Below are 24,841 nucleotides of genomic sequence, written 5' to 3' on the forward strand. Positions count from 1 at the left end.
TCGTTCAGCCGGACACTGAGGTCCAGCTCCGAGGGTCTTCTGGTGGTTCCCTCCCTGCGAGAAGTGAGATTACAGGGAACCAGGCAGAGGGCCTTCTTGGTGGTGGCGCCCGCCCTGTGGAACTCCCTCCCACCAGATGTCAAAAAGAACAACAACTACCAAACTTTTAGAAGACACCTGAAGGCAGCCCTGTTTAGGGAAGCTTTTAATGTTTAATAGGTTATTGTATTTTAGTGTTTTGTTGGAAGCCGCCCAGAGTGGCTGGGGAAACCCAGCCAGATGGGCGGGGTATAAATAATAAATAAATTATTATTATTATTATTATTATTAACCTGAAACTGTTCTTAACCTGAGGTACCGCTTTAGCTAATGGGGCCTCCTGCTACTGCCGCGCAATTTCTGTTCTCATCCTGAAGCAAAGTTCTTAACCCGAGGTACTATTTCTGGGTTAGTGGAGTCTGTAACCTGAAGCGTATGTAACCCAAGGCTGTTGCTGTTGTTTAGTCATTTAGTCGTGTCCACCTCTTCGTGACCCCCTGGAGTGGAGCACGCCAGGAACTCCTGTATTCCACTGCCTCCCGCAGTTTGGTCAAACTCATGCTGGTAGCTTTGAGAACACTGTCCCACCATCTCGTCCTCCGTCGTCCCCTTCTCCTTGTGCCCTCCATCTTTCCCAACATTTGGGTCTTTTCCAGGGAGTCTTCTCTTCTCATGAGGTGGCCAAAGTTTTGGAGCCTCAGCTTCAGGATCTGTCCTTCCAGTGAGCACTCAGGGCTGATTTCCTTCAGAATGGAGAGGTTTGGTCTTCTTGCAGTCCATGGGACTCTCAAGAGTCCCATGGACTCCAGCACCATAATTCAAAAGCATCCATTCTTCAGCGATCAGCCTTCTTTATGGTCCAGCTCTCACTTCCATACATCACTACAGGGAAAACCAGAGCTTGAACTATACGGACCTTTGTTGGCAAGGTGATGTCTCTACTTTTTAAGATGCTGTCTAGGTTTGTCATTGCTTTTCTCCCAAAGAAGCTGGCATCTTTTAATTTCGTGGCTGCTTGTCACCATCTGCAGTGATCATGGAGCCCAAGAAAGTAAAATCTCTCACTGCCTCCATTTCTTCCCCTTCTACTTGCCAGGAGGTGATGGGCCCAGTGGCCATGATCTTCGTTCCACTGTACAATAGCTTTGTAAACGAGCATTTTGGTTTCCCTGCGAATGTCCCGGTCCTCAAACACTCTGCGCTTCCGTCGGGAGAAAGGCGCACTCGCAGGCCTTTTTGCTGAGCCTGTAATCTCACCCAGGCCCTGCCCACTCCAGGGCGGAGGCTCCACCTGTTTCTGTCTGCCTCCTGCTTCACACCTGTCCCGCCCCAGGTGAGCTCCCTCCGCCCCAGGGAGGAGCTTCCGACACCCAGCAGACTTGGGACTGCCAGGAGGAGGAGAAGGCAGAAAGAAAGAAAGAACGGACGGACGGAAGAAAGTAAGAAAGATCCGGAGAGGAGAGGAAATCGCCACAGGTTCCTTCATCCAGGTGAGTGCCCAAGGAGCGAGGGATTGTGGGGCAGCAGGTAAGATTGCCCCTTTCCTAATGGGGAAACCTTTGCCCCCTTACCTGTCTGACTCTCTTACGCCCCTCCCTTATCTCCGGTTGGTTCTGTCTATCACCTACTTTTTCTTCTTCCTCTTCTTCTCTTGATCTTTCTCTCTTTCTCCTCCCACGCCGAGTTCTGCACATTCATCTCTATCCTCCTTCCTGGCTGACCCACCTATATCAGCTTCCTCCTCTGAGCTGGTTTCTTTGACCCCCTTTCCTCCTTATCGCTCTCTCTCTTATAGAATTGTAAAGTCGAAAGGCACCCTCAGAGGTCATCCATCCCAACCCCACTTCAATGCAGGAATCTCAACACCCAGGAAATCCCCATTCCCGACTTTTTGCTCACTTGAACAGACGGCCGGCTTGCCCCCCGGGGAATAGGAGGAGAATCGTTAATAAGGAAAATTAATGTCTGGGTCTTAATGCAGGAGTTAGACTTCCTGGCATCACTCATGGGTTATTCCTGAGAGCGACACCCCAACTTTGAAGCACCCGGCCGCTGCAGGTTACAAGAGCCCATTTAAGTTGCTATATCATCATCATCCCAAACCCACACACCCTTGGAGATGAAATTTTCTGGGGCGATGGTTGCTCATGTTCCCATTTCGCAGACGGAGGGAGGTAACTGAGGCAGGCAGGTAGCAGCACGCAGCAGGCAGGCCAGAATCATGTGTCATAAGCGCAGAAGACGAGGCTGCTGGATCAGGCCAAGGGGGGAGGCCTGGTTAGCCCAGTATCCTGTTAGCTTAGCAGCCAAGCAGAGACACGCAAGCAAAACATGAGAGCAACATCAGTGCTCTCCCCAGCATTCAGAGCTTAAAACCCAGCCATCACGGCTGGTAGCCATGGCTAGGCTCATCTTTTAGAGAGCCACCCAAGTTGGCTCAACGAGTCTGTGCGTCTGGCTGTTAAGCAGAAGGTTGCTGGTTCGATCCCGCCCATCATTGCACGGGGTTAGACTAGACTCTGCAATTTGATGGTTCTGTGTTTCTAAGAGGGCGGCTGTCTCTTGAGGCAGCGAGTTCCACAGTTTAATAATAATAATAATTTATTATTTATACCCTGCCCATGTGGCTGGGTTTCCCCAGCCACTCTGGGCGGCTTCCAACAGAATATTAAAATACAATAACCTATTAAACATTAAAAGCTTCCCTAAACAGGGCTCCCTTCAGATTTCTTCTTAAAGTCAGATACTGTAGTTGTTTATTTCCTTGACATCTGCGGGGAGGGCGTTCCACAGGGTGGGAGCCACCACCGAGAAGGCCCTCTGCCTGGTTCCCTGTAACCTCACTTCTCGCAGGGAGGGAACCGCCAGAAGGCCCTCAGCACTGGACCTCAGTGTCCAAGCAGAACGATGGGGGTGGAGACGCTCCTTCAGGTCTACTGGGCCTTTGAGGCCATTTAGGGCTTTCAAGGTCAGCACCAACACTTGGAATTGTGCTCGCAAACGTTTAACTCTGAGCAGTGTGAATATAAGGACTTTCTTCTGCGCGATCTGGATTTCCCAGCCTTCCTTGGACAAACCTGCTGGGTTCCAGTACGATGAGAAAGGGAGAAAAAAACCTCTGCACGATTCTGGTGTCTCTCTGTGACATTCCCTGCAGGATCAGGCCCCTGGCCCATCCAGCATGTTCTGAACAGATCCTTCAGTTTCAAGCCAGCAATCAGGATCCGTGCACAAGAGCCCTTTCTTTAATTCAATCACAGGGATCGCTATAGACTCAAAGCGCATTGCCACATGCCTCAAAGAATTCTGGGCAATGTAGTTTAACGTCTCGCAGAGTTACAGCGCCCAGCAACCCTTAGCAAACTAGAATCATAGAATCATAGAATCCTAGAGTTGGAAGAGACCCCAAGGGCCATCGAGTCCAACCCCCTGCCAAGCAGGAAACACCATCAGAGCACTCCTGACATATGGTTGTCAAGCCTCTGCTTAAAGACCTCCAAAGAAGGAGACTCCACCACACTCCTGGGCAGCAAATTCCACTGTCAAACAGCTCTTACTGTCAGGAAGTTCTTCCTAATGTTTAGGTGGAATCTTCTTTCTTGTAGTTTGGAGCCATTGCTCCGTGTCCGCTTCTCTGGAGCAGCAGAAAACAACCTTTCTCCCTCCTCTATGTGACATCCTTTTATATATTTGGACATGGCTATCATATCACCCCTTAACCTCCTCTTCTCCAGGCTAAACATGCCCAGCTCCCTTAGCCGTTCCTCATAAGGCATCGTTTCCAGGCCTTGGACCATTTTGGTTGCCCTCCTCTGGACACGTTCCAGTTTGTCCGTGTCCTTCTTGAACTGTGGTGCCCAGAACTGGACACAGTACTCCAGGTGAGGCCTGAGCAGAGCAGTGCTACATTACTACATTACCCAGAATTCTTTGAGGGGGAAAACTTTAAAGTTACAGCCTCATAATTTGTAACCTAAACTCCTGGGAACATTCCGTAGATTCCTGCATTTCAGGGGGTTCGGCTGAATGACCTTTGGGATCCCTTCTAACTTTACAGTTCTGTGAAGATAATCCTACCGTTTGCCCAGATATTCCTTTGACTAAAGAAAGATAGAGAGAGAGTTTGGTGGCGGCTCAAACCTTGCCCTACAAATCTTCAGCTCCCAGGACTGATGTATATTTATTCCGTCGATTTGAATTGCATTGCGTTAGTGGGCAGAGCCTCAGACAATAGAAGGAATTAGCGTAACGTTTTGCTAACTGTTTGACGGATCTAATTAACAAAGCTTTGGAAGGAAGAAGCCGGCTGCTTGCAAATGCGCTGGATGGATAGAAAAGCAGGGAGCATTTGGAAAACTCTCCAGACCCGAAACTGCAGAACCGTGGAATTGTAGAGTTGGAAGGGGCACCCAGCGTTCATCTAGACCAACCCGCTGCAACGCAGAAATCGCAGACGATGAATCCCTGGCCCTCCAACCTCTGCTCAAAAACTTCCAGTGGAGGAGAGTCCAATGTCTTTAACCAAATGCAACCCTTTCCCCACCAAATAACACCCCACTGCCTTGCTTTAAAAGGGGGGAGAAAACTTCATGCAGTCCGTGGCTAAACTATTGCACCGTCAAAAAGAAAGATCAGAGCCTTTGGGACTTTTTTCGTTTAGTGAGAAAGCAGGTGAATAGCATGAGAGAGTGAACAGAGAGAGGTCTCTGCCTTTCTCATAACACGGCAAATCGTGGACACCTAAGGAAGCTGAAGGTCGGGACAGATAAACGAACTACATCATTCAGCGCACGGTTCAACTGCGGAACTCCCTGCCACAGTAGGCAGGGACGGCCGCCAAATTGGATGGCTTTAAAAGAGGACTGGAGAAATTCCTGGAGGAGGAGAGGGCTATGGATGGCTGTGACTCCACGGCTGAAGGCTGCAATGCTTCTGGGTACCAGTTGCTAGAAACCGCAGGAAGGGAGAGTGGGTCTTGAGTTCGAATCCTGCTTGTGGGTTTCCTTTGGGGCACCCGGTTGGCCACTGCGAGAAGAGGAGGCTGGACTAGGTGGGCTACTGGCTTGACCCATGTGCAAAAAACAAACAAACTTTGTCCTACTAAAAAAAAAAGCTCCACAACTTTCGGTAAATCACTGCCCGTCTTTTTACGACAGGCATAGGCAAACTCGGCCCTCCAGATGTTTTGGGACTACAACTCCCATGACCCCTAGCTAACAGGACCAGAGGTCAGGGATGATGGGAACAGTAGTCCCAAAACATCTGGAGGGCTGAGTTTGCCTATGCCTGTCTTATGAGAATGGGTAGATCACTGCCAGATTTTTTATACTGTGAGTAGATCGCAGTCTATTGGGAGATGGACGTCCCTGATATATATATTCATACATTGCCCATCTGTCTGGGTTTTCCCAGCCACTCTGGGCAGCTTCCAACACATATACAGTGGTACCTCGCAAGACGAATGCCTCGAAAGCCGAAAAACTCGCAAAACGAAAGAGTCTTTCGTTTTTTGAGTTGCTTCGCAAGACGGATTTCCCTATGGGCTTGCTTCGCAAGACGGAAACATCTTGCAAGTTTGTTTCCTTTGTCGAGGAGCAACTCATAGCACGCGGTGTGGTAGCCTTTTTTGAGGTTTTTGAAGACTTTGGTGATTTTTGAAGCTTTTCCAAAGTCCGTGCTTCGCAAGACGAAAAAACTCGCGGAACGAATTAATTTCGTCTTGCGAGGCACCACTGTAAAAGCATAATAAAATGCCAAATGTTAAAAGCTTCCCTAAACAGGGCTGCTTTCAGATGTCTTCTAAAAGTCAGGTAGTTGTTTATTTCCTTGACTCCTGATGGGAGGGCGTTCCACAGGACGGGCGCCACCACCGAGAAGGCCCTCTGCCTGGTTCCCTGCAACCTCATTTCTCGCAGGGAGGGAACCGCCAGGAGGCCCTCGGAGCTGGACCTCAGTGTCCAGGCTGAACGATGGGGGTGGAGACGCTCCTTCAGGTCTACTGGGCCTTTGAGGCCGTTTAGGGCTTTCAAGGTCAGCACCAACACTTTGAATTGTGCTCAGAAACGTCCTGGGAGCTAATGTAGGTCTTTCAAGACTGGTGTTATGTGGTCTTGGCGGCTGCTCCCAGTCCCCAGTCTAGCTGCCGCATTCTGGATTAATTGCAGTTTCCGGGTCACCTTTAAAGGTAGCCTCACGTAGAGCGCATTGCAGTAGTCCAAGCAGGAGATAACCAGAGCATGCGCCACTCTGGCGAGACAGACAGTGGGCAGGGAGGGTCTCATCCTGTGTACCAGATGGAGCTGGTAAACAGCTGCCACGGACACAGAATTGACCTGCGCCTCCATGGACAGCTGTGAGTCCAAAATGACTCCCAGGCTGCAATTTAGGGATCTGTTCAATCACATGATTATTCGGCCATTAAGTTTCTGAGTCACCTTCAAAGGTAGCCCCACGTAGAGCGCGTGGCAGTAGTCCAAACAAATTGGGACGCCCTCTTTGCCAAGAATGCTTTTGAAACTAGGTAGTGATGGGGGTGGGAAGGGGGCTAGAAACCACCCCTTGGCCAGCTTTGGGCCACTTTTATTACAATAAGGCGGCTAAAATCAGTGAGAGGCAGTGTTGTTTAGTGGTTAGAGTGTGGGACAGGGACCTAGCGGGAGAGCCGCGTTCGAATCCCGACTTGGCCACGAAGTTGACCTCGGCCCTTCGCTGCCTCTGAGCCTAAACTACCTTGCAAGGTTGTTGTTATGGAGGGGAGAAATCATGTATTCCGCCACGGGCTTCTTTGAGATAAAAGGTGTGATTTAAAAACGCAACCAATAAATAAATAAATGATAATGGGAATGGAGTCTGGGCAGCCTGTGGATCTCTGAAGTTTGAGAGAGGTTTTAGCTTTTTATGACTTTTGGGCGGCTGGCTTACGCTGAGTCCGCCGCCGCGCATCTTGTCAATATTTGCTCACGGTTTGGACTTTGACGTTGCGGCACAGGGTGGGGCCACAGAGGTGCTCCGGACAGGAGCTGGTTTGGACAACAGCAGGAGGGGGGTGGGACAAGGAAGAGGGTGGGTAGTGGCTCGGAGGAGAGGAAGAGTCTTTGGAAAGAACCCAGGAGTCCTGCGTCCCCAGAAGACTCTCCAAAGCTTCCCCTCTGTACTTAAAAGCCCATTTTAAAAATAATAATTTTCGCTAGCACTGCTTGGTGCCTTTAAGACCCGGGCGGCAGGTGGATGTCCAACAGGTGCTGTTCCTCCACCACCACCACCTCAGCACAGAGGGGCAGAAATGCATTGCAGCGGGTTAGACTAGATGACCCCTAGGTTCCCTTCCGGTTCTTTGATCTGTGATCAGAATGATTCTTTGGCTGAATTTTCCCCTTTGAGGGAACTGGGAAAGGGATAACCCCTGCTTTTGGGGGGGGGGCAAGGTTAATTTTGGGGGTCTTGGGGGTTGATCCCCTGCACCCCCTTGTTTATTTATCGCATTTGGATCCTACTCCCCCCCCCGATCCGAAGAGCTCAGAGTGGCGTGCGTGCTTCTCCCACCCTTCAAGCGATATCTACAACAACCCTGTGAGGTAGGTTCTAGGCTGAGAGAGGCCCCTGAGGTCCCAGCCAGCGAACTTCGTGAGGAGTGGGGGAGATTTGCACCCAGGTTTCTGCCAGTCCAACACCCTGACCCATGGGGAGGCAAACTAAGGCCCGGGGGCCGGATCCGGCCCAATCGCCTTCTCAATCCGGCCCACGGACGGTCTGGGAATCAGTGTGTTTTTGTGTGTATTTTTTAAAAAAATTATTAGTTTTTTAACATACCATTTCCAACAGTAATTAATCATACTTTTACATCTTAATCAAATTTTTTTTACTTCCATCAGTCCTGTCTGAAAATTTTCCAATCCAATCTCTTAGTATCCTTTCCTTACGTTCCCTCTTACATTTCAAACTCTCCATCTTTTTCTACTTTGTAACACTTCGTATATTTCTCCTTACAAAACTTCTTGTAGTCCTACTGGCATACTTTGTTGGTTACAATTGCTCTTCGAATAATTCATATACTTCTTTCACTCTTCTGTGAATCTCTGGTCCCGCAGGTTTTGAGTCCTTCCTGTCATTTTGTCCAATTCTGCACAGTCCATTAATTTTGTCTGCCAATTCTGGGAACCAGGGTGTATTTACACGAGTAGAATGTGTCCTTTTATTTTAAATGCATCTCTGTGTTATTTGTGGGGGCTGCCTGGTGTTTTGACATGAGTAGAATGAGTGCTTTTATTTAAAACGAATCTTTGGGTTATTTGTGGGGCATAGGAATTCATTCTTTTTTTTCTTTTGCAAAATATAGTCCGGCTCCCCGCAAGGTCTGAGGGACAGTGGACCGGCCCCCTGCTGAAAAAGTTTGCTGACCCCTATACCTAACCTCCATGCTACTCCCTTCTCTTCTGCTGCCCCCATTGCTAGAGACCCCTGGCTCCCATAGTAGTAGTAGTAGTAGTAGTAGTAGTAGTAGTAATAATAATAATAATAATAATAATAATAATAATAATAATTTATTTATACCCCGCCCATCTGGCTGGGTTTCCCCAGCCACTCTGGACGGCTTCCAACAAAACACTAAAATACATTATATACATTAAACACTATTAAACATTAAAAGCTTCCCTAACCGGGGCTGCCTTCAGATGTCTTCTAAAAGTTTGGTAGTTATTTTTCTCTTTGACATCTGGTGGGAGGGCGTTCCACAGGGAGGGCGCCACCACCGAGAAGGCCCTCTGCCTGGTTCCCTGTAACGTCACTTCTCGCAAGGAGGGAACCGCCAGAAGGCCCTCGGAGCTGGACCTCAGTGTCTGGGCAGAACGATGGGGGTGGAGATGCTTCTTCAGGTCTACTGGGCCTTTGAGGCTGTTTAGGGCTTTCAAGGTCAGCACCGACACTTTGAATTGCGCTCGGAAACATACTGGGAGCCAATGTAGGTCTTTCAGGAGTGGTGTTATATGGTCTCCCAGTCACTGGTCTGGCTGCCGCATTCTGGATTAATTGTAGTTTCCGGGTCACCTTCAAAGGTAGCCCCACATAGAGCGCATGGCAGTAGTCCAAGCGGGAGATAACCAGAACATGCGCCACTCTGGTGAGACAGTCCGCGGGCAGATAGGGTCTCATCCTGCGTACCAGATGGAGCTGGTAGACAGCTGCCCTGGACACAGAACTGACCTGTGCCTCCATGGACAGCGGTGAGTCCAGAATGACTCCCAGGCTGCGCACCTGGTCCTTCAGGGGTACAGTTGCCCCATTCAGGACCAGGGAGTCCACCACACCTGCCCGCCTCCTGTCCCCCAAAAATAGTACTTCTGTCTTGTCAGGATTCAACCTCAGTCTGTTAGCCGCCATCCATAGGACCCAAATCCCTTGCCCCATTGCTGATTTTGGGGTGTCTGAACCCTCCTCATTTTCTTCTCCAGCCCCTCAGGCTGACTCTGATCGTCTTGCCTGCAGATGAGCAAGGCTTTTCTGCCATTCCCGGCTGATCTGGAAACACCCAAGTTAGAAAAAGGGAAGGGAAACCCCCCCAGGGCGAGTCGAGCTTCCCAGGTTCACCCCTCGCCTGCAAGGAACCCAGGAGTCCGGGTGTCTCCCCAGCAGCCTGGGAGGCCGACCCCTCCTGTCTTGCCAGCTGAAATCCTCCCCCAGCAGAAACAGGTTTGGCCAGGTTGAACCGCTCTTGGCGGTTCAGATTCTCTTCCTTCTCTTCACACACACGCCGGTAAAGAGGTCAGGCAGCCATCACACACGTGCAGCTCTTAGGGGCCCTGGGTAGCCGGGTAAGAGGGACCAGTTTTCGGGAACGCAGCCGGCCGGCAAGGGGAAATTCGGCAGGGAGGCGTCGCTTAGTGCAGGCCTAGGCAAACTCAGCCCTCCAGATGTTTCGGGACTACTGTTCCCATCATCCCTGACCACTGGTCCTGTTAGCTAGGGATCATGGGAGTTGTAGTCCCAAAACATCTGGAGGGCCGAGTCTGCCTATGCCTGGCTTAGCGCTTGCTTCTACACCTGTTGAATTTCTGGCTGCCGTTCACCCCGTGGTCATAGGGCAGGCTACCTCAAACTCGGCCCTCCAGGTGTTTTGAGACTACTGTTCCCATCATCCTTGACCACTGGTCCTGCTAGCTAGGGATCATGGGAGCTGTAGTCCCAAAACATCTGGAGGGCCGAGCCTGCCTATGCCTGGCTTAGCGCTCACTTCTACACCTGTTGAATTTCTGGCTGCCATTCACCCGTGGCCCTAGGGGAAAACATAGCCGCAGAGAAAGGCCTTTTGGAGTTTGCAAAAACTGTTTGTGAGAATAAGGATTTTATTTTCTGGGATTCGTCAGCTGCAATTCCTGTGTTTCCAGGGGGTTGGATTCGAATGCTGACTCTCTTGGGGTCCCTTCCAGCTCTGTAATTATATGATTTCCGCCCCAAAAGAATGAAGGTGGATATCGGCTGTGAGTTTGAATGGCGGCAGTCGGAATTTGCTTTCGATGCAGCTGACCTGAATCTTTAATCCATTCTGCCTAGGGAGGAGGAGTTAACCCAGTGACTCTTTACAGATCAATCAGCTGGATTTAGGCCACAGGCTGAGAGCAAACTCACTGCAGGAAATGATGACTCGAGTGAGTGAGTCAAGCTACGCTCAGTAGGAGGAGGCCCAAATGGATTTTTAAAAACCCAAGGTGACTGACCAGGAAAAAAGACCCTGTGATGAAGGCAAATTCCATGCCAGGGATCATTAGGAAAATAATTGAGAATTAATCTGCCGATATCACCAATGTGGCCGGACTTTAAATACTGTCTACCGTTCTGGTTGCCTCACACCAGAAAGGATATTGTAGCGTTGGGAATGGGTTTCATTCCCTCAGGCTTCCTCAGCTCCATCAGGCTGGGCCTGGACGGCACCAGCCAGTCGATACAAGAACAACTGCCTAGAAATTAGCATCTGTGTTTTGTTTTTCCTCTTCCCTCCCTGTACCTTTTTCCTTGTGTGCTGTGTCTCTTTTCAGACTCTCTTGTTTCGATTGCACGTAAGCAGCTCTGAGAGCCTTTTTTGGGCACTAATCTTCTAAATAACCAAACAGTAGGGTACTTTTGCCCATCTTTAAATTGAGATTTTTATTTTTTTGCTAACCACCGGGTCCTGTTTTTAAAAAACCCATCAGGTGCTGTCATGGCGCCAGACGATGGGACCGACTGGCTGCTCCAGTTGCTGTCCGAAATCCAGCTGGAGCAGTTTTACGGCAAAATCCGCAACGAGCTCCACGTCACCCGTCCGGGACATTTCGATTACGTCAAGCCCGCGGATCTGGAACGCATTGGCATGGGGCGCCCAGGTAGTTTGTGTGTGATGGTGCAACAGGGTTTATTTTGGGGAGGGGGGCGGTTTGCTGAGGCTGCTCGGGGTGGTGATGTCACCGGGGGAAGTCCGTGGTGAAGTCATGGCTGTAGCACTTGGAGACGGAGGTTAATTAGGAGACTGGAATGAAGGTGGTCTGAACACCTCAGACAGTTCATGGGTAGGCAAACTAAGGCCCGGGGGCCGGATCTGGTCCAATCGCCTTCTCAATCCGGCCCATGGACGGTCGGGGAATCAGTGTGTTTTTACATGAGTAGAATGTGTGCTTTTATTTAAAATGCATCTCTGGGTTATTTGTGGGGCATAGGAATTCGTTCATCCCCCCCCCCCAAAAAAAAAAATAAATACAGTGGACACTCGGGTTGTGAACGTGATCCGTGTGGGATGCATGTTCGCAACCTGCAGCGTTCACAACCTGCGTTTGCGCGTCTGCACATGCGCAAAGCACGATTGTCCGGAGCTTGTCCGCCCAGCTTGTCCGGAGTTTTGGGCTGGGTTGCCATCAGTATGCCGATGACACCCAACTCTATCTGTTGATGGATGGCCATCCTGACTCGGCCCCAGACACACTGACCAGATGTCTGGAAGCTGTGGCTGGATGGTTACGTGGGAGCCGGTTGAAGTTAAATCCTTCAAAGACAAAGGTCCTCTGGCTGGGACGGGGCGATATGGGATTGAGGGGGCAACTCCCATCTCTTGCGGGGGTGCAATTAGTGCCAGCACCGTCCGTTAAGAGTTTGGGTGTAATCTTCGATACCTCCCTCTCTATGGAGGTGCAGATTACAGCTAAAACAAAGGCAGCATTTTTTCATCTCCGCCAAGCTAAGCAGTTGGCTCCTTATCTCTCTCGCCCTGACCTAGCCACTGTGATCCACGCGACGGTCACCTCCAGACTGGATTATTGTAACTCGCTCTACGTGGGGCTGCCCTTGAGACTGACCCAGAAACTCCAGCGAGACTCCTTATCGGGTCTTCGCTGCGAGATCACATTCATCCGGTACTATACCAGCTGCACTGGCTCCCGGTGGAGTACAGGATCAGGTTTAAGGTGCTGGTTTTAACCTTTAAAGCCCTATACGGCCTAGGACCCTCGTACCTACGGGACCGCCTCTCCTGGTATGTCCCACAGAGGAACTTACGGTCTGCAAATAAAAACATCTTGAAGATCCCAGGCCACAGAGAGGTTAGGCTGGCCTCAACTAGAGCCAGGGCCTTTTCGGCCGCGGCTCCAATCTGGTGGAACGCTCTGTCACAAGAGACTTGGGCCCTGCGGGACTTGACATCTTTCCGCAGGGCCTGCAAGACAGAGCTGTTCCACCAGGCCTTTGGCCAGGGCGCAGCCTGACTCCCTCCTCTGGCAATCTGCACAAAATTTTGCTTAACAGTTGCCATCAATTTGATTTTAATTAATTTTTATAATGAAATGTTTTTAGAATCGTTGGGTTATTTTGATTGTTGTTAGCCACCCTGAGCCCAGCTTCGGCTGGGGAGGGCGGGATATAAATAAAATTTATTATTATTATTATTATTATTATTATTATTATTAGCGCTTCTGCGCATGCCCAACCGCCGAAACCCAGAAGTAACCTGTTCTGGTACTTCTGGGTTTTGATGGTCCGCTACCCCAAAAAAACACAACCTGAAGCGGCTGTAACCTGAGGTATGACTGTATAGTCCAGCCCCGCACAAGGTCTGAGGGACAGTGGACCGACCCCTGCCGAAAAATTTTGCGGACCTCTGGCTCAGAGTGGTCTATGTTGGTGGTGCTCAAAGGATGTAGTGGGAGAGGATGGGAAGCAAAACAGGAAAATCCAATCGAAATATAAAAAGGTAAAGGGACCCCTGACCATTAGGTCCAGTCGTTGCCGACTCTGGGGTTGTGGCGCTCATCTCGCTTTATTGGCCGAGGGAGCCGGCGCACAGCTTCCGTGTCATGTGGCCAGCAGGACTAAGTTAGATTAAAAAAATTGTCCAGTAGCACCTTAGAGACCAATTAAGTTTGTTTTTGGTATATGCTTTTGTGTGCATGGTATCTGAAGAAGTGTGCATACACATGAAAGCTTACACCGAGAACAAACTTAGTTGGTCTCTAAGGTGCTACTAGGGATACAGGTGGCACTGTGGGTTAAACCACAGAGCCTAGGACTTGCCGATCAGCAGGTCAGCGGTTTGAATCCCCGCGACCAGTTCAAAAGCACGTCAAAGAGCAAGTAGATAAATAGGTACCACTCTGGCAGGAAGGTAAATGGCATTTCTGTGCGCTGCTCTGGTTCGCCAGAAGCGGCTTATTCCTGCTGGCCACATGACCCGGAAGCTGTACGCCGGCTCCCTCAGCCAATAAAGCGAGATGAGCGCCGCAACCCCAGAGTCGGCCACGACTGGACCTAATGGTCAGGGGTCCCTTTACCTTTTTAAGGTGCTACTGGATAATTTATATATATATATTTCAACTGTGTCAGACCAACACGACTACCTACCTGAATCTAGGAAAACCCAGTGACAACCAAAGATACATTTAAGCATTTCAGTGCAGTACAGCATAGAATAGCATTTATTATTATTTATAAAATACAGTTCTCCGCTTTCCAATGGAACCAGGCAGGGTGGATAAAAATCAATGTTTCTTTTTTAAATAAAAAAATCAGATTTTTTTTATTTGAATCAGATTTTTAAAATATTTTGGAGGAAAAATCTTTCTAAAGATAATTTTCTGTTTAAGTTACATTATAGTCCACAGGCTATTCATCAGGAAATAAAGATTTGTTTTAAGTTTTTCATGTGTGCTAAAACTCGTTTAACCACATCAGTTAACATACATGGATACATATGCTATAATGTTATTGTTTTAGTTAAATAAATTGTTTAAATTGTTATGAAGGAAATGATTGTTTTTCTCCTTCCAGTACAGCAAAAAAGTTATCCAAATATAAACAATAATTTCTTCATTACCTGTCTTTGCATTTCTAACAGTATAACCAAATTAATAATTTTTTATATAACTGTAAAAACTACTCTGGAAATTGGTTATTCCAAAAAAACGCAACCTTCCTCTGGTTGTAAATATTAAGAGGGTGCCAGCAAGGTTGAACCTTTCTGTAAAAAAGAGATTTAAATCAAATTCACCCTGGCACCAAGCATTGGGTAAAGGCTGGGCTCTTTTTGTTGCATGCAAAAAATTTCCAGGGACGATGTGAGCCTTGGAGTCCTAACCAGTTAGGTCCAAAAAAGCCAAAATGGCCCCAAGGTTCATAATTTGCAATAATTTGAGATCGAGATTTCATCCCTCTCCTTTAGGACAGAGACGGTTGGAGGAAGCCCTGAAAAGGAGGAAACCTCAAGGCCAGCGCCCCATGTCCTGGGTCTATAAGGTGCGTACTTTCTGCCTGCCTCGAAGAAACACACAAATATTAGGGTCACGGGCATAAATTGGAAATAAATCAAGTTACGGCCAGTCCAGGGACAAAGATGGCTGCCCCTCCTTCCTGGCAAAACAGGAAGTGTAATTCTTTGCACCACCACTTGAGGGCGCAAAGTGAGATTTGAATGGACATCGGTGTGTCCTTCTTCCTGAAATCTCCTGCCCCGCAAACCGCACATCCGCAGCTGGGTCTCATCGATTAAAAACAAGTTTCTGTTGTAAGGCGTACCTACCCAGTAGGGTGGTTCATAAAAAACATTTCAAAAAAAAAATGCCTGCTCCAAAGGTCTTATCTTACTACACTAGGAATTATATAGTTAAATCTGAAATTTCATGCATATCAGTTAATAGCTTGACTCAACAATTCCAATCATTCCTTTAAAAAAAGCTCACTTCATCAAATCTGACCCTCTTTGAAAAAAAATTGGGCACCCCTGTTTTAAACGTTGTGATTTTTATCTCAGTCCTGCTAGTGTCTTTATATGTTTACAATGATGGTCTAAATGTTGAATAAATTTACTCCATTCTCTTTTAAACGTTTGGTCGCTCTGGTTTCGGATTTTGCCCGTTGGTGTTGCCAGTTCCGCATAGTCCATCACTTTTGCCTGCCATTTGTGGCATTCCCAAAGCAAAGGAAGGATTAAAAGGTAAAGGTAAAGGTACCCCTGCCCATACGGGCCAGTCTTGACAGACTCTGGGGTTGTGCGCCCATCTCACTTAAGAGGCCAAGGGCCAGCGCTGTCCGGAGACACTTCCGGGTCACGTGGCCAGCGTGACATCGCTGCTCTGGCGAGCCAGAGCCGCACACGGAAACGCCGTTTACCTTCCCGCTGGTAAGCGGTCCCTATTTATCTATTTGCACCCGGAGGTGCTTTCGAACTGCTAGGTTGGCAGGCGCTGGGACCGAGCAGCGGGAGCGCACCCCGCCGCAGGGATTCGAACCGCCGACCTTTCGATCGGCAAGTCCTAGGCGCTGAGGCTTTAACCCACAGCGCCACCTGCGTCCCAAGGAAGGATTAGACTCTGATTAATAACACACAGAGGCTTGACCGGCAAGACTCTAGGAGGACTGTGTATAATAATAATTCCTCTCCACCCCTCGGCCCAGGTCGTTTTATTCACAAAAGAACTTATTACACAGTGTTTGTAAGAACCAATCAGAGCATTTCAAAAACCCCACGTGGGGGCAAAGTTAGGTCAGAAGAAATTCTTTTAACTACAAAGAAACTGTTTCCTACTTGAGCATGCATAGTAGTCCAGCGTAAATAAAATAGGAAGCAATGCTTTTAGGAAACCCAAGCGGTAAATGAGAGGAAGGATGGCCCCTCCAGCAGATATCATGCACATGCAGCCCACTACTAAAACCAGCACAATTGCTTTTGTCGCTTTTGTGATTTGTCCCCACAAAGCACTTCATCACAGTTTCTTCAAAGGGCCTTTGCTGCACGATACCAAATGTAAGAATTCACTGATCAATGTATCTGTGTACTGGCTCACTGGGAAAACCTCAGAAATTCATGTAGACACGTGAGCTCAGCTACTCAGCAGCCCCTCTGCCTGAGTGATAATCCCTGGCCTCCTGATACCTGGGTGCCATTCCAGAAATAACAAACCCAGATGAAGACAAAAGGGTGTGATGGGAAACAGGGAAATGTAATTTTTTTTGTTACACTTGATGGGTGTTTGGTGGAGGGCAAGGAGAACCATGGGGCAGGGTCCAGGATGCTCAGATTACGGCCACCAGACCTCCCCTTTCATGATGTAACCGTGATGTAGTTTGGGGGGGGTGTAACATGGGGATTAGCAGCTTAATAAAAGTTTGGGTTCTCTTTTGTTCTGGGCTTCCATCTTGTCCCACCTTGTGGCAGGTGGGAGTCCTGTCGCGACAGTCTTCAATCAAGACCAAGCCTACTGCCTGCTGTTTTGCTCTGGTATTCCTGGCTGGTGCCCTTGTTTTTTGTCCAAGGGAGCCCTCAGATTTCTCCGTTAACACTGTGAAACTATTTCCAGGCCCTAAGATTAACAAAACCAAGGAAGGGTACATCAAAGAAACTGCCTGCTATCTTTATGTACTGAGGATGCCTGGTGAAGCAACTGGCCTGTGTTTCAGAATGCTTATACGTGCCTGTCAGGCAGAGAAAATGAATAGTAGAGAAAATGGGCGGATATGCAGAGGCTTGTGGGATTTGATCAGAAATTATTGTCAATGAATCGAACCGAGTCAACGCCATGCTTTCATCGCGGACACAATGGCTTGATGCATATTTTATAATTCCTCATAGTAATCCCATCTATTCCCCACACTCTGGACATGAGCACTCCTACATCATTCTTCCGCCGTTGGTTATTCCCTTTCTTATTTCTGACGTAGATGTTCACCGGGACGCGGATCCCAGAGAGCGACGAAGCCCCCAGCCCAGCCCAGCCCTGCCCGACCCCCCGGGCTGATGCCGACGCCTCTCTCAAATGCCTGATCAGCGAGTGGGACCTGCGGATCCGGGAGCGGCTGGGCGACGGCTGCTTTGGGGTCGTGCATCGCGCCGAGTGGAGCACACCCAGCGGGGGAGTGGTACGTTTTCACCCCCCCGACTCCGGTTCCTTTGCTTCTCTACCTGTTGGATAGCCGCCCTCTGGACCTGGGACCTTCGCTGTTGCATCTGAGCTGAGCCGTCGCTGCTGGGCTGTTTCTTTGTTTATTTCAGGGGTGGGGGAACCTGTCGAGGGCCACATCCCATCTATTGGGGGCCGTTTTCAAGGAGTGGGTGGGGCCACAGCTCAAAGGGGCGGGGCCACCCTTCCCCGCTCTCTCTCTTTCTTTCCCAACCTTTTCTCTCTCCCTCTTGCTTTTCCTCTGGGCTTTTCTGCCCGCCACAAAAAAAGGACAATTTAAGGTCGTCTAGCGTTAGGTTTGGGACAAGGGTAGTGCTGTGGGTTAAACCACAGAGCCTCCAGTTCTAGTAGCAGTCTACCGTGCAATATCAGACCCTGGTCAAAAATGGCAGGAAAGAGCTGTAGGCGTCATGATACCATTGACAGCGGACTCTCCTCTGTGAATCTGCCGAAACCTCTTTTAAAGGCACCCACGTTCATGGGCGTCACTGCCTCTTGTGGCAGGGAGTTCCACAGTTTATGCGCAAAGAAGGACTTCCTTTTATCCACCCTGAATCTTTTCATTGGGTGTCCTAGGGTTACGAGAGAGGGAGGAAAACTTTCCCCTATCCTCTTGCCATGCATAATGCGGTAAATTTCCACTCTTTCACTTTTTGGTTGCCTTTTCTCAAACGCTTTCCAAATTCCAGAATATTGTTGCTGTTGTTATATTTATTAAATTCCTATACGGTGGTACCTTGGTTCTCAAACTTGATCCGTTCCAGGAGTCCGTTCCAAAACCAAAGCATGTTCCAAAACCAAGGTGCACTTTCCCATAGAAAGTAACGCAAAGGGGATTAATCTGTTCCAGACTTTTAAAAACAACCCCTTAAAAAACAGCAATTTAACATGAATTTTACTATCAAAACAACCCCTTAAAAAACAGCAATTTAATTTGAATTTTACTATCTAATGAGATCATTGATCCATAAAATGAACGCAATAATCAATGTACTGTAGTATAAAAGAAATAAGACTGTATTTATTTATTTTTCTTACCTGCACTGATGATAGTCAATGTTTGAATGGGTTTTTTTAAACCATTTCCGCAGTTCACACAATCAATCAATCAATCAATCAGTAGCTGAACTGGGTTCCACGCAGTCACAAAAAACAAATTAACGGAAAAAGCCTCAAAACCACAAAATAAATAGCAAAAACAAAAGCGCCAAACTTAACCCAGAAGTCCGTTCGACTTCTGAAACGTTCAAAAACCAAGGCTCGGCTTCTGGTTGGTGCAGGCGCCCTGGAAACAATAGCCGACAGCCGCATCGGACATTCGGCTTCTGAAAAACGTTTGAAATCCGGAACGCTTACTTCTGGGTTTTCGGTGTTTGGGAACCAAGGTACCACTGTATCACCTTTCATCCGACAATCACAGGGGTGATTTACAGGCAAGGCGACCAGAACTCTACTGCTTTCTACTGGGTGATTTTTTTTATCTGACCCCTTTTCCCCCTTCCCCAGAAACCCGTCGCTGTCAAATCCCTGCGCTCCGACGTCTCCTGCGACCCGGGCGCCCTGATTGATTTCCTCAATGAGGTCAACGCCATGTGCTGCCTGAACCACCCCAACCTTCTACGCCTCCATGGGGTGGTCCTAACTCAGCCCCTCAAGATGGTAAAGATTTGAGACTTCATGTTGTTGTTGTTTAGTCGTGTCCGCCTCTTTGTGACCCCCTGGACCAGAGCACGCCAGGCCCTCCTGTCTTCCACTGCCTCCCGCAGTTTGGCCAAACATGCTGGTAGCTTCGAGAACATGGTCCCACCATCTCGTCCTCCGTCGTCCCCTTCTCCTTGTGCCCTCCATCTTTCCCAACATCAGGGTCTTTTCCAGGGAGTCTTCTCTTCTCAGGAGGTGGCCAAAGTCTTGGAGTCTCAGCTTCAGGATCTGTCCTTCCAGTGAGCACTCAGGGCTAATTTCCTCCAGAATAGATCGGTTTGATCTTCTTGCAGTCCATGGGACTCTCAAGAGTCTCCTCCAGCACCAGAATTTAAAAGCATCCATTCTCCAGCGATCAGCCTTCTTTATGGTCCAGCTCCCACTTCCATACATAATAATAATTTTTTTATTTGTACCCCGCCCATCTGGCTGGGTCTCCCCTGCCACTCTGGGCAGCTTCCAACAAAGATTAAAAATGCATTAAAATATCACACATATAAAAACTTCCCTGAACAGGGCTGCCTTCAGATACAAAGGGCGTCTCCCAGCCCAGGAGCAAACAGGGAGTTGTCAACTGGCTGGACCAAACATTTCCCCGCATGTCCACTCTAGGAAAACCAGGAATGTTATACTTGACTGCTCCTTATGTATCACATCCCACAGTTCCCGCGTTGCAGAGGGTTGGGCTAGATGGCCGCTGGGGGACCCCCTTCCAACGCAGTGGGCTCTTTTTAATTCAGCCCTGCCTCTCTGCCTCCCCGCAGGTGACGGAGCTGGCCCCCCTGGGTGCCCTCTACGACCGCCTCCGGCCCCCCTTCCCTCTCCACCAGCTCTGGAGCTACGCCCTGCAAGTCGCCCAAGGCATGTCGTACCTCGAATCCAAGCTCTTTGTCCACCGCGACCTGGCCGCTCGCAACATCCTTCTGGCCTCTGAGGAGATGGTCAAGATCGGCGACTTTGGGCTCATGAGGCCGCTGTCCAGCAAGAGCGATCGCTACATCATGTCTGCGCACCGGCGCATACCGTTCGCCTGGTAGGAATTTCTGAACCCATCCTGCAAATATATATATATAACCCCACCCTGGGGCAAGGGGATACGAGCCACATTCCCACAACAGTTCTTTCTTTCAATAATAATAATAATAATAATAATAATAATAATAATTCATTATTTGTACCCCACCCATCTGGCTGGGTTTCCCCAGCCACTCTGGGCGGCTTCCATAGAAACCAAAAATACACTAAAATATCACAGATTAAAAACTTCCCTAAACAGGGCTGCCTTAAGATGTCAGGTCTTCTGAATGTCAGGTAGTTATTTATCGCTTTGACATCTGATGGGAGGGCGTTCCACAGGGCAGGCGCCACTACCGAGAAGGCCCTCTGCCTGGTTCCCTGTAGCTTTGCTTCTCGCAATGAGGGAACCGCCAGAAGGCCCTCAGTGCTGGACCTCAGCGTCCGGGCTGGACGATGGGGGTGGAGACGCTCCTTCAGGTATACTGGACCGAGGCCGTTTAGGGCTTTAAAGGTCAACACCAGCACTTTGAATTGTGCTCGGAAATTAAGATCTGAATAGAACGTTTTCAGAACGCAATTCGAACCCAGGTCCCAGTCCTCTGTTCTAACCACTTCACCGCGCTGCCTGCACTTTGCTATGGGGTTGTTCTGATTGGCTCTCCCTCTCCTCCTCCGCCTCCTCAGGTGCGCCCCAGAGAGCCTGCGCATGGGGGTCTTCACCAGCGCCTCCGACGTGTGGATGTTCGGCGTCACCCTCTGGGAAATGTTCTCCTACTGCGAAGAACCTTGGATGGGATATTCCGGACGGCAGGTAATAATAATAATAATAATAATAATAATAATAATAATAATAATGGTTTGGGTTTAATAACGGACTTCCGGAACGGATTAAGTTCATAAACCAAGGTACCACTGTACTGTTTTTAATTTTTTTTAACTGTAATTGTTTTTGGAATATTTTGATTTGTTTTAAGAACGCTTTTGCTTTTCTGTGGTACAGTGGTACATTGGGTTAAGTACTAAATTCGTTCTGGAGGTCCGTTCTTAACCTGAAGCACCACTTTAGCTAATGGGGCCTCCCGCTGCCGCCGCGCCGCCGGAGCACGATTTCTGTTCTCATCCTGAAGCAAAGTTCTTAACCTGAGGCACTATTTCTGTGTTAGTGGAGTCTGTAACCTGAAGTGTCTGTAACCTGAAGTGTCTGTAACCTGAAGCGTATGTAACCTGAGGTACCACTGTATATCTATTTGCTGGTAAATCTGTTTTCCCAAGCTCCTTGGGAAGGAAGGAAGGAAGGAAGGAAGGAAGGAAGGAAGGAAGGAAGGGTGTGAGAGAAAGAGAGAAAGAGAGAAAGAGAGGAAGGGAGGAAGGGAGAAAGGGAGGGAGGGAGGAACGAAGGAAGGAAGGAAGGAAGGTATTATTTATACCCTGCCCATAAGGCTGGGTTTCCCCAGTCGCTCTGGACGGCTTCCAACAGAATAAATTAAAAACACGATAAAACATCAAACATTCAAAACTTGCCTATACAGTGCTGCCTTCAGATGTCTTCTAAAAGTCAGATAGTTGTTTATTTCCTTCACATCTGGTGGGAGGGCGTTCCACAGGGCAGGCGCCACCACCGAGAAGGCCCTCTGCCTGGTTCCCTGTAACTTGGCTTCTCGCAATTAGGGAACCGCCAGAAGGCCCTCGGAGCTGGACCTCGGTGTCCGGGCAGAATGATGGGGGTGGAGACGCTCCTTCAGGTCTACTGGGCCTTTGAGGCCATTTAGGGCTTTCAAGGTCAGCACCAACACTTTGAATTGTGATGTAAGAATCTCTGGACACAAACCGCACGGCTGGCAGCTTCTTGCTGGCATAAGCACAGAATAGTGGCCCTGCCGAATAATGGCCCGTCTGGTCGAGCCTCCTGTCCTCGCAGGGGACAACCAGGTGCCCACGACGGGAAACTCAGAAGCAGGATTCGAACGCAAGACCCCTCTCCCTCCTGCGGCTCTCAGCAGCTGCTATCCTGAATCCAGCTGTGGAGGCAGAGCGTGACTTTGTCTAACCTTCTTTTAAAAGTGTGTGGCCATCCCTGCCTCAAGTGGGAGGGAGTTCCATAGTTTAACTTTATTTTCTCCTTCCTGAATCTCCCAGCCTTCAGCTTCTTGAATGTCCGTGAGTTTTAGCGTTACAAGAAAGAGAGAAAAACGTTCCCCTACCCACCTTCTCCAAAATGTTATAAACCTCTATCACATCCATTTTATTCGCCTTTTCTCTAAACTGGAAATCTCCAAACGCTGCCACCTGTCTGCCTCCATCCCTTTGATGGTTTCAGTTGTCCTTTATGAAGCCTTTCCAACTTTTCGATATCCGTTTTCAGGTGAGGCGACCAGAACCGTGTACGGTATTCCAAATGCGCTCGCCTCACAGATTTGTATGACAGCATTACGATACTGTCAGTTTCACTTTCAATTCCTTTACTAATGTTCCCTAGCTTTTAATTTGGATTTTCCATAGCTGCTTCAGGGGATAATTGGTTTATTTTCATTTTTACTATATATTTTGTGTGTCTTATATTGTAATTTTACGTTGTGAACCGCCCCGAGATCGACGGATTCAGGGCAGAATACAAATTTAATAAATCACAACAACCTTGTGCTTTCTGGACGTTTTGGACTACAAGTCCCATCATCCACTGCAAGCTCGGCCAAATGGACAATGGGTGCTGTAGTCTTTTCGACGACCTTCCTTTTTCCAGCAAGCCTTTTAAGTGGAGGTCTTCATCCCAGCTGACTGGGGGGGGGGGGCTTTGGGAGTTGTGGTCCAAAACGTAGGGAGGGCACCAAGTTGGGGAAAAAACCGGCCTCCTTTATTTTATTTTTTTTAATATAATTTTTATTAAGTTTTCCTTATTTTATTACATTTCAGTATCAAAAAATAACTTAAGACATTGCTTAAATAAAGCATCAACCTCCTTCCTTCCCTCTAGCAGACTTTCATATCTCACTACCAATTTCTCCACATTCCTAAATTCACTTTTTTACCTTAAATCAATCTTTTGACAATCACCTACTTATAAGTAAATCAGCTCCTTAATTTCCCATTACCAAACATTTCAACTTAAACCTACAAACGTATCCAACTGTTTGCAATTTTCTTTCATATAGAGTATAAATTTGCCCCAGTCCTTTTGGAACAAATCATCACAGCCATTCCAAATCTTCCCCGTCAGCTACGCCAGCTCCACGTATTCGACCATCTTTACTTGCCAATCTTCCAGTGTGGGGAGTTCTTGTTGCTTCCATTTCTGGGCCAGGAGTATCCTTGCGGCCATTGTTGTGTACATGAACAAATTTACATCTTTCATTTGGATTTCCTCAATGAACCCCAACAGGAAAGCCTCTGTTTTTTTTGCTGAAATTATACTTAAATATCTTTTCCAATTCATTATATATGGTATCCCAAAAGGCTTTAATCTTGGAACATGTCCACCACATATGCAAGAAATTCCCCTCCTTCTCCCTACATTTCCAACAAATTTTATCCTGGTTTTTATACCTTTTTTCAAGTTTGTTTGGTGTGATGTACCAATGGTATCATCTTCATTATGTTCTCTTTAAATTCACCATATTTTTCGCTCTATAAGATGCACCAGACCACAAGACGCACCTAGTTTTTGGAGGAGGAAAACAAGAAAAAAAATATTCTGAATCTCAGAAGCCAGAACAGCAAGAGGGATCGCTGCGCAGTGAAAGCAGCAATCCCTCTTGCTGTTCTGGCTTCTGGGATAGCTGCACAGCCTGCATTCGCTCCATAAGACGCACACACATTTCCCCTTACTTTTTAGGAGGGAAAAAGTGAGTCTTATAGAGCAAAAAATACGGTAATTGTTTTTGTCCGTAATTTTCCCCATCTCTCAAAATCAATGTTATGTCCCAGATCCTGAGCCCATCTTATCGTAACACTTTTAACCTCCTCGTCAGAACCGGCCTCTTTTAACCCTCGAGAAACCGTGTCCCTCCTTAACCTCATTCTTCGCCAGTGACTCCCAGGCTTGTGCAGACAATCGGGGTCAGGAGATTATTGTGACCCCAGATGCCCTCTTGTGATTCAAGTCTCATTCATCTGTGAACTTTTGCAGTAGAGCCTCGGGGAAGACCCAGTTTCTTTAACCACACACCCCGTCACGCAATACATATGCAATGTTAGGATAAGTGCAATGGCCTAATTTACAGGGTGGGGTTTGATTCTTTCCATCACCCAGAAAAAAGAAAGGACAGGAGGAATATAAACCGGCCACAGAAATGGAACAAAATTTGCAGGTACATTTTAATTCTTTATTGCAGTTCTAGACCCCAGCAATAAAAGATTATGTGAGAGGATTTGCCCCAGCAAATTATTTGTCAAAATTGTTGTTGTTGTTTAGTGGTTTAGTCGTGTCCGCCTCTTCGTGGCCCCCTTGACCAGAGCACGCCAGGCACTCCTGTCTTCCACTGCCTCCCGCAGTTTGGTCAAACTCATGCTGGTAGCTTCAAGAACACTGTCCCACCATCTCGTCCTCCATCGTCCCCTTCTCCTTGTGCCCTCCATCTTTCCCAACATCCGGGTCTTTTCCAGGGAGTCTTCTCTTCTCATGAGGTGGCCAAAGTATTGGAGCCTCAGCTTCAGGATCTGTCCTTCCAGTGAGCACTCAG

The 24,841-nt window shown here is 48.2% G+C and overlaps 1 protein-coding gene across 1 annotated transcript in view; it reads left to right on the forward strand.

Annotated features, from left to right (window-relative positions):
* Nucleotides 1–1,443: 1,443 nt before the first annotated feature.
* TNK1 (tyrosine kinase non receptor 1) overlaps nt 1,444–24,841 on the forward strand; it is a 40,527-nt gene continuing 17,129 nt past the window's right edge. The window contains exons 1-7 of the mRNA XM_079951843.1: nt 1,444–1,529; nt 11,226–11,396; nt 14,714–14,787; nt 17,209–17,406; nt 18,954–19,106; nt 19,913–20,181; nt 20,850–20,976. Of these exons, the coding sequence (XP_079807969.1) occupies nt 11,234–11,396; nt 14,714–14,787; nt 17,209–17,406; nt 18,954–19,106; nt 19,913–20,181; nt 20,850–20,976 (984 nt within the window). The 5' untranslated portion in view covers nt 1,444–1,529; nt 11,226–11,233. The remainder of the gene's footprint in view (nt 1,530–11,225; nt 11,397–14,713; nt 14,788–17,208; nt 17,407–18,953; nt 19,107–19,912; nt 20,182–20,849; nt 20,977–24,841) is intronic.

The sequence above is a fragment of the Podarcis cretensis genome (genome assembly GCF_951804945.1).
Source record: "Podarcis cretensis genome assembly, chromosome: 13".
Lineage (NCBI taxonomy): Eukaryota > Metazoa > Chordata > Lepidosauria > Squamata > Lacertidae > Podarcis > Podarcis cretensis.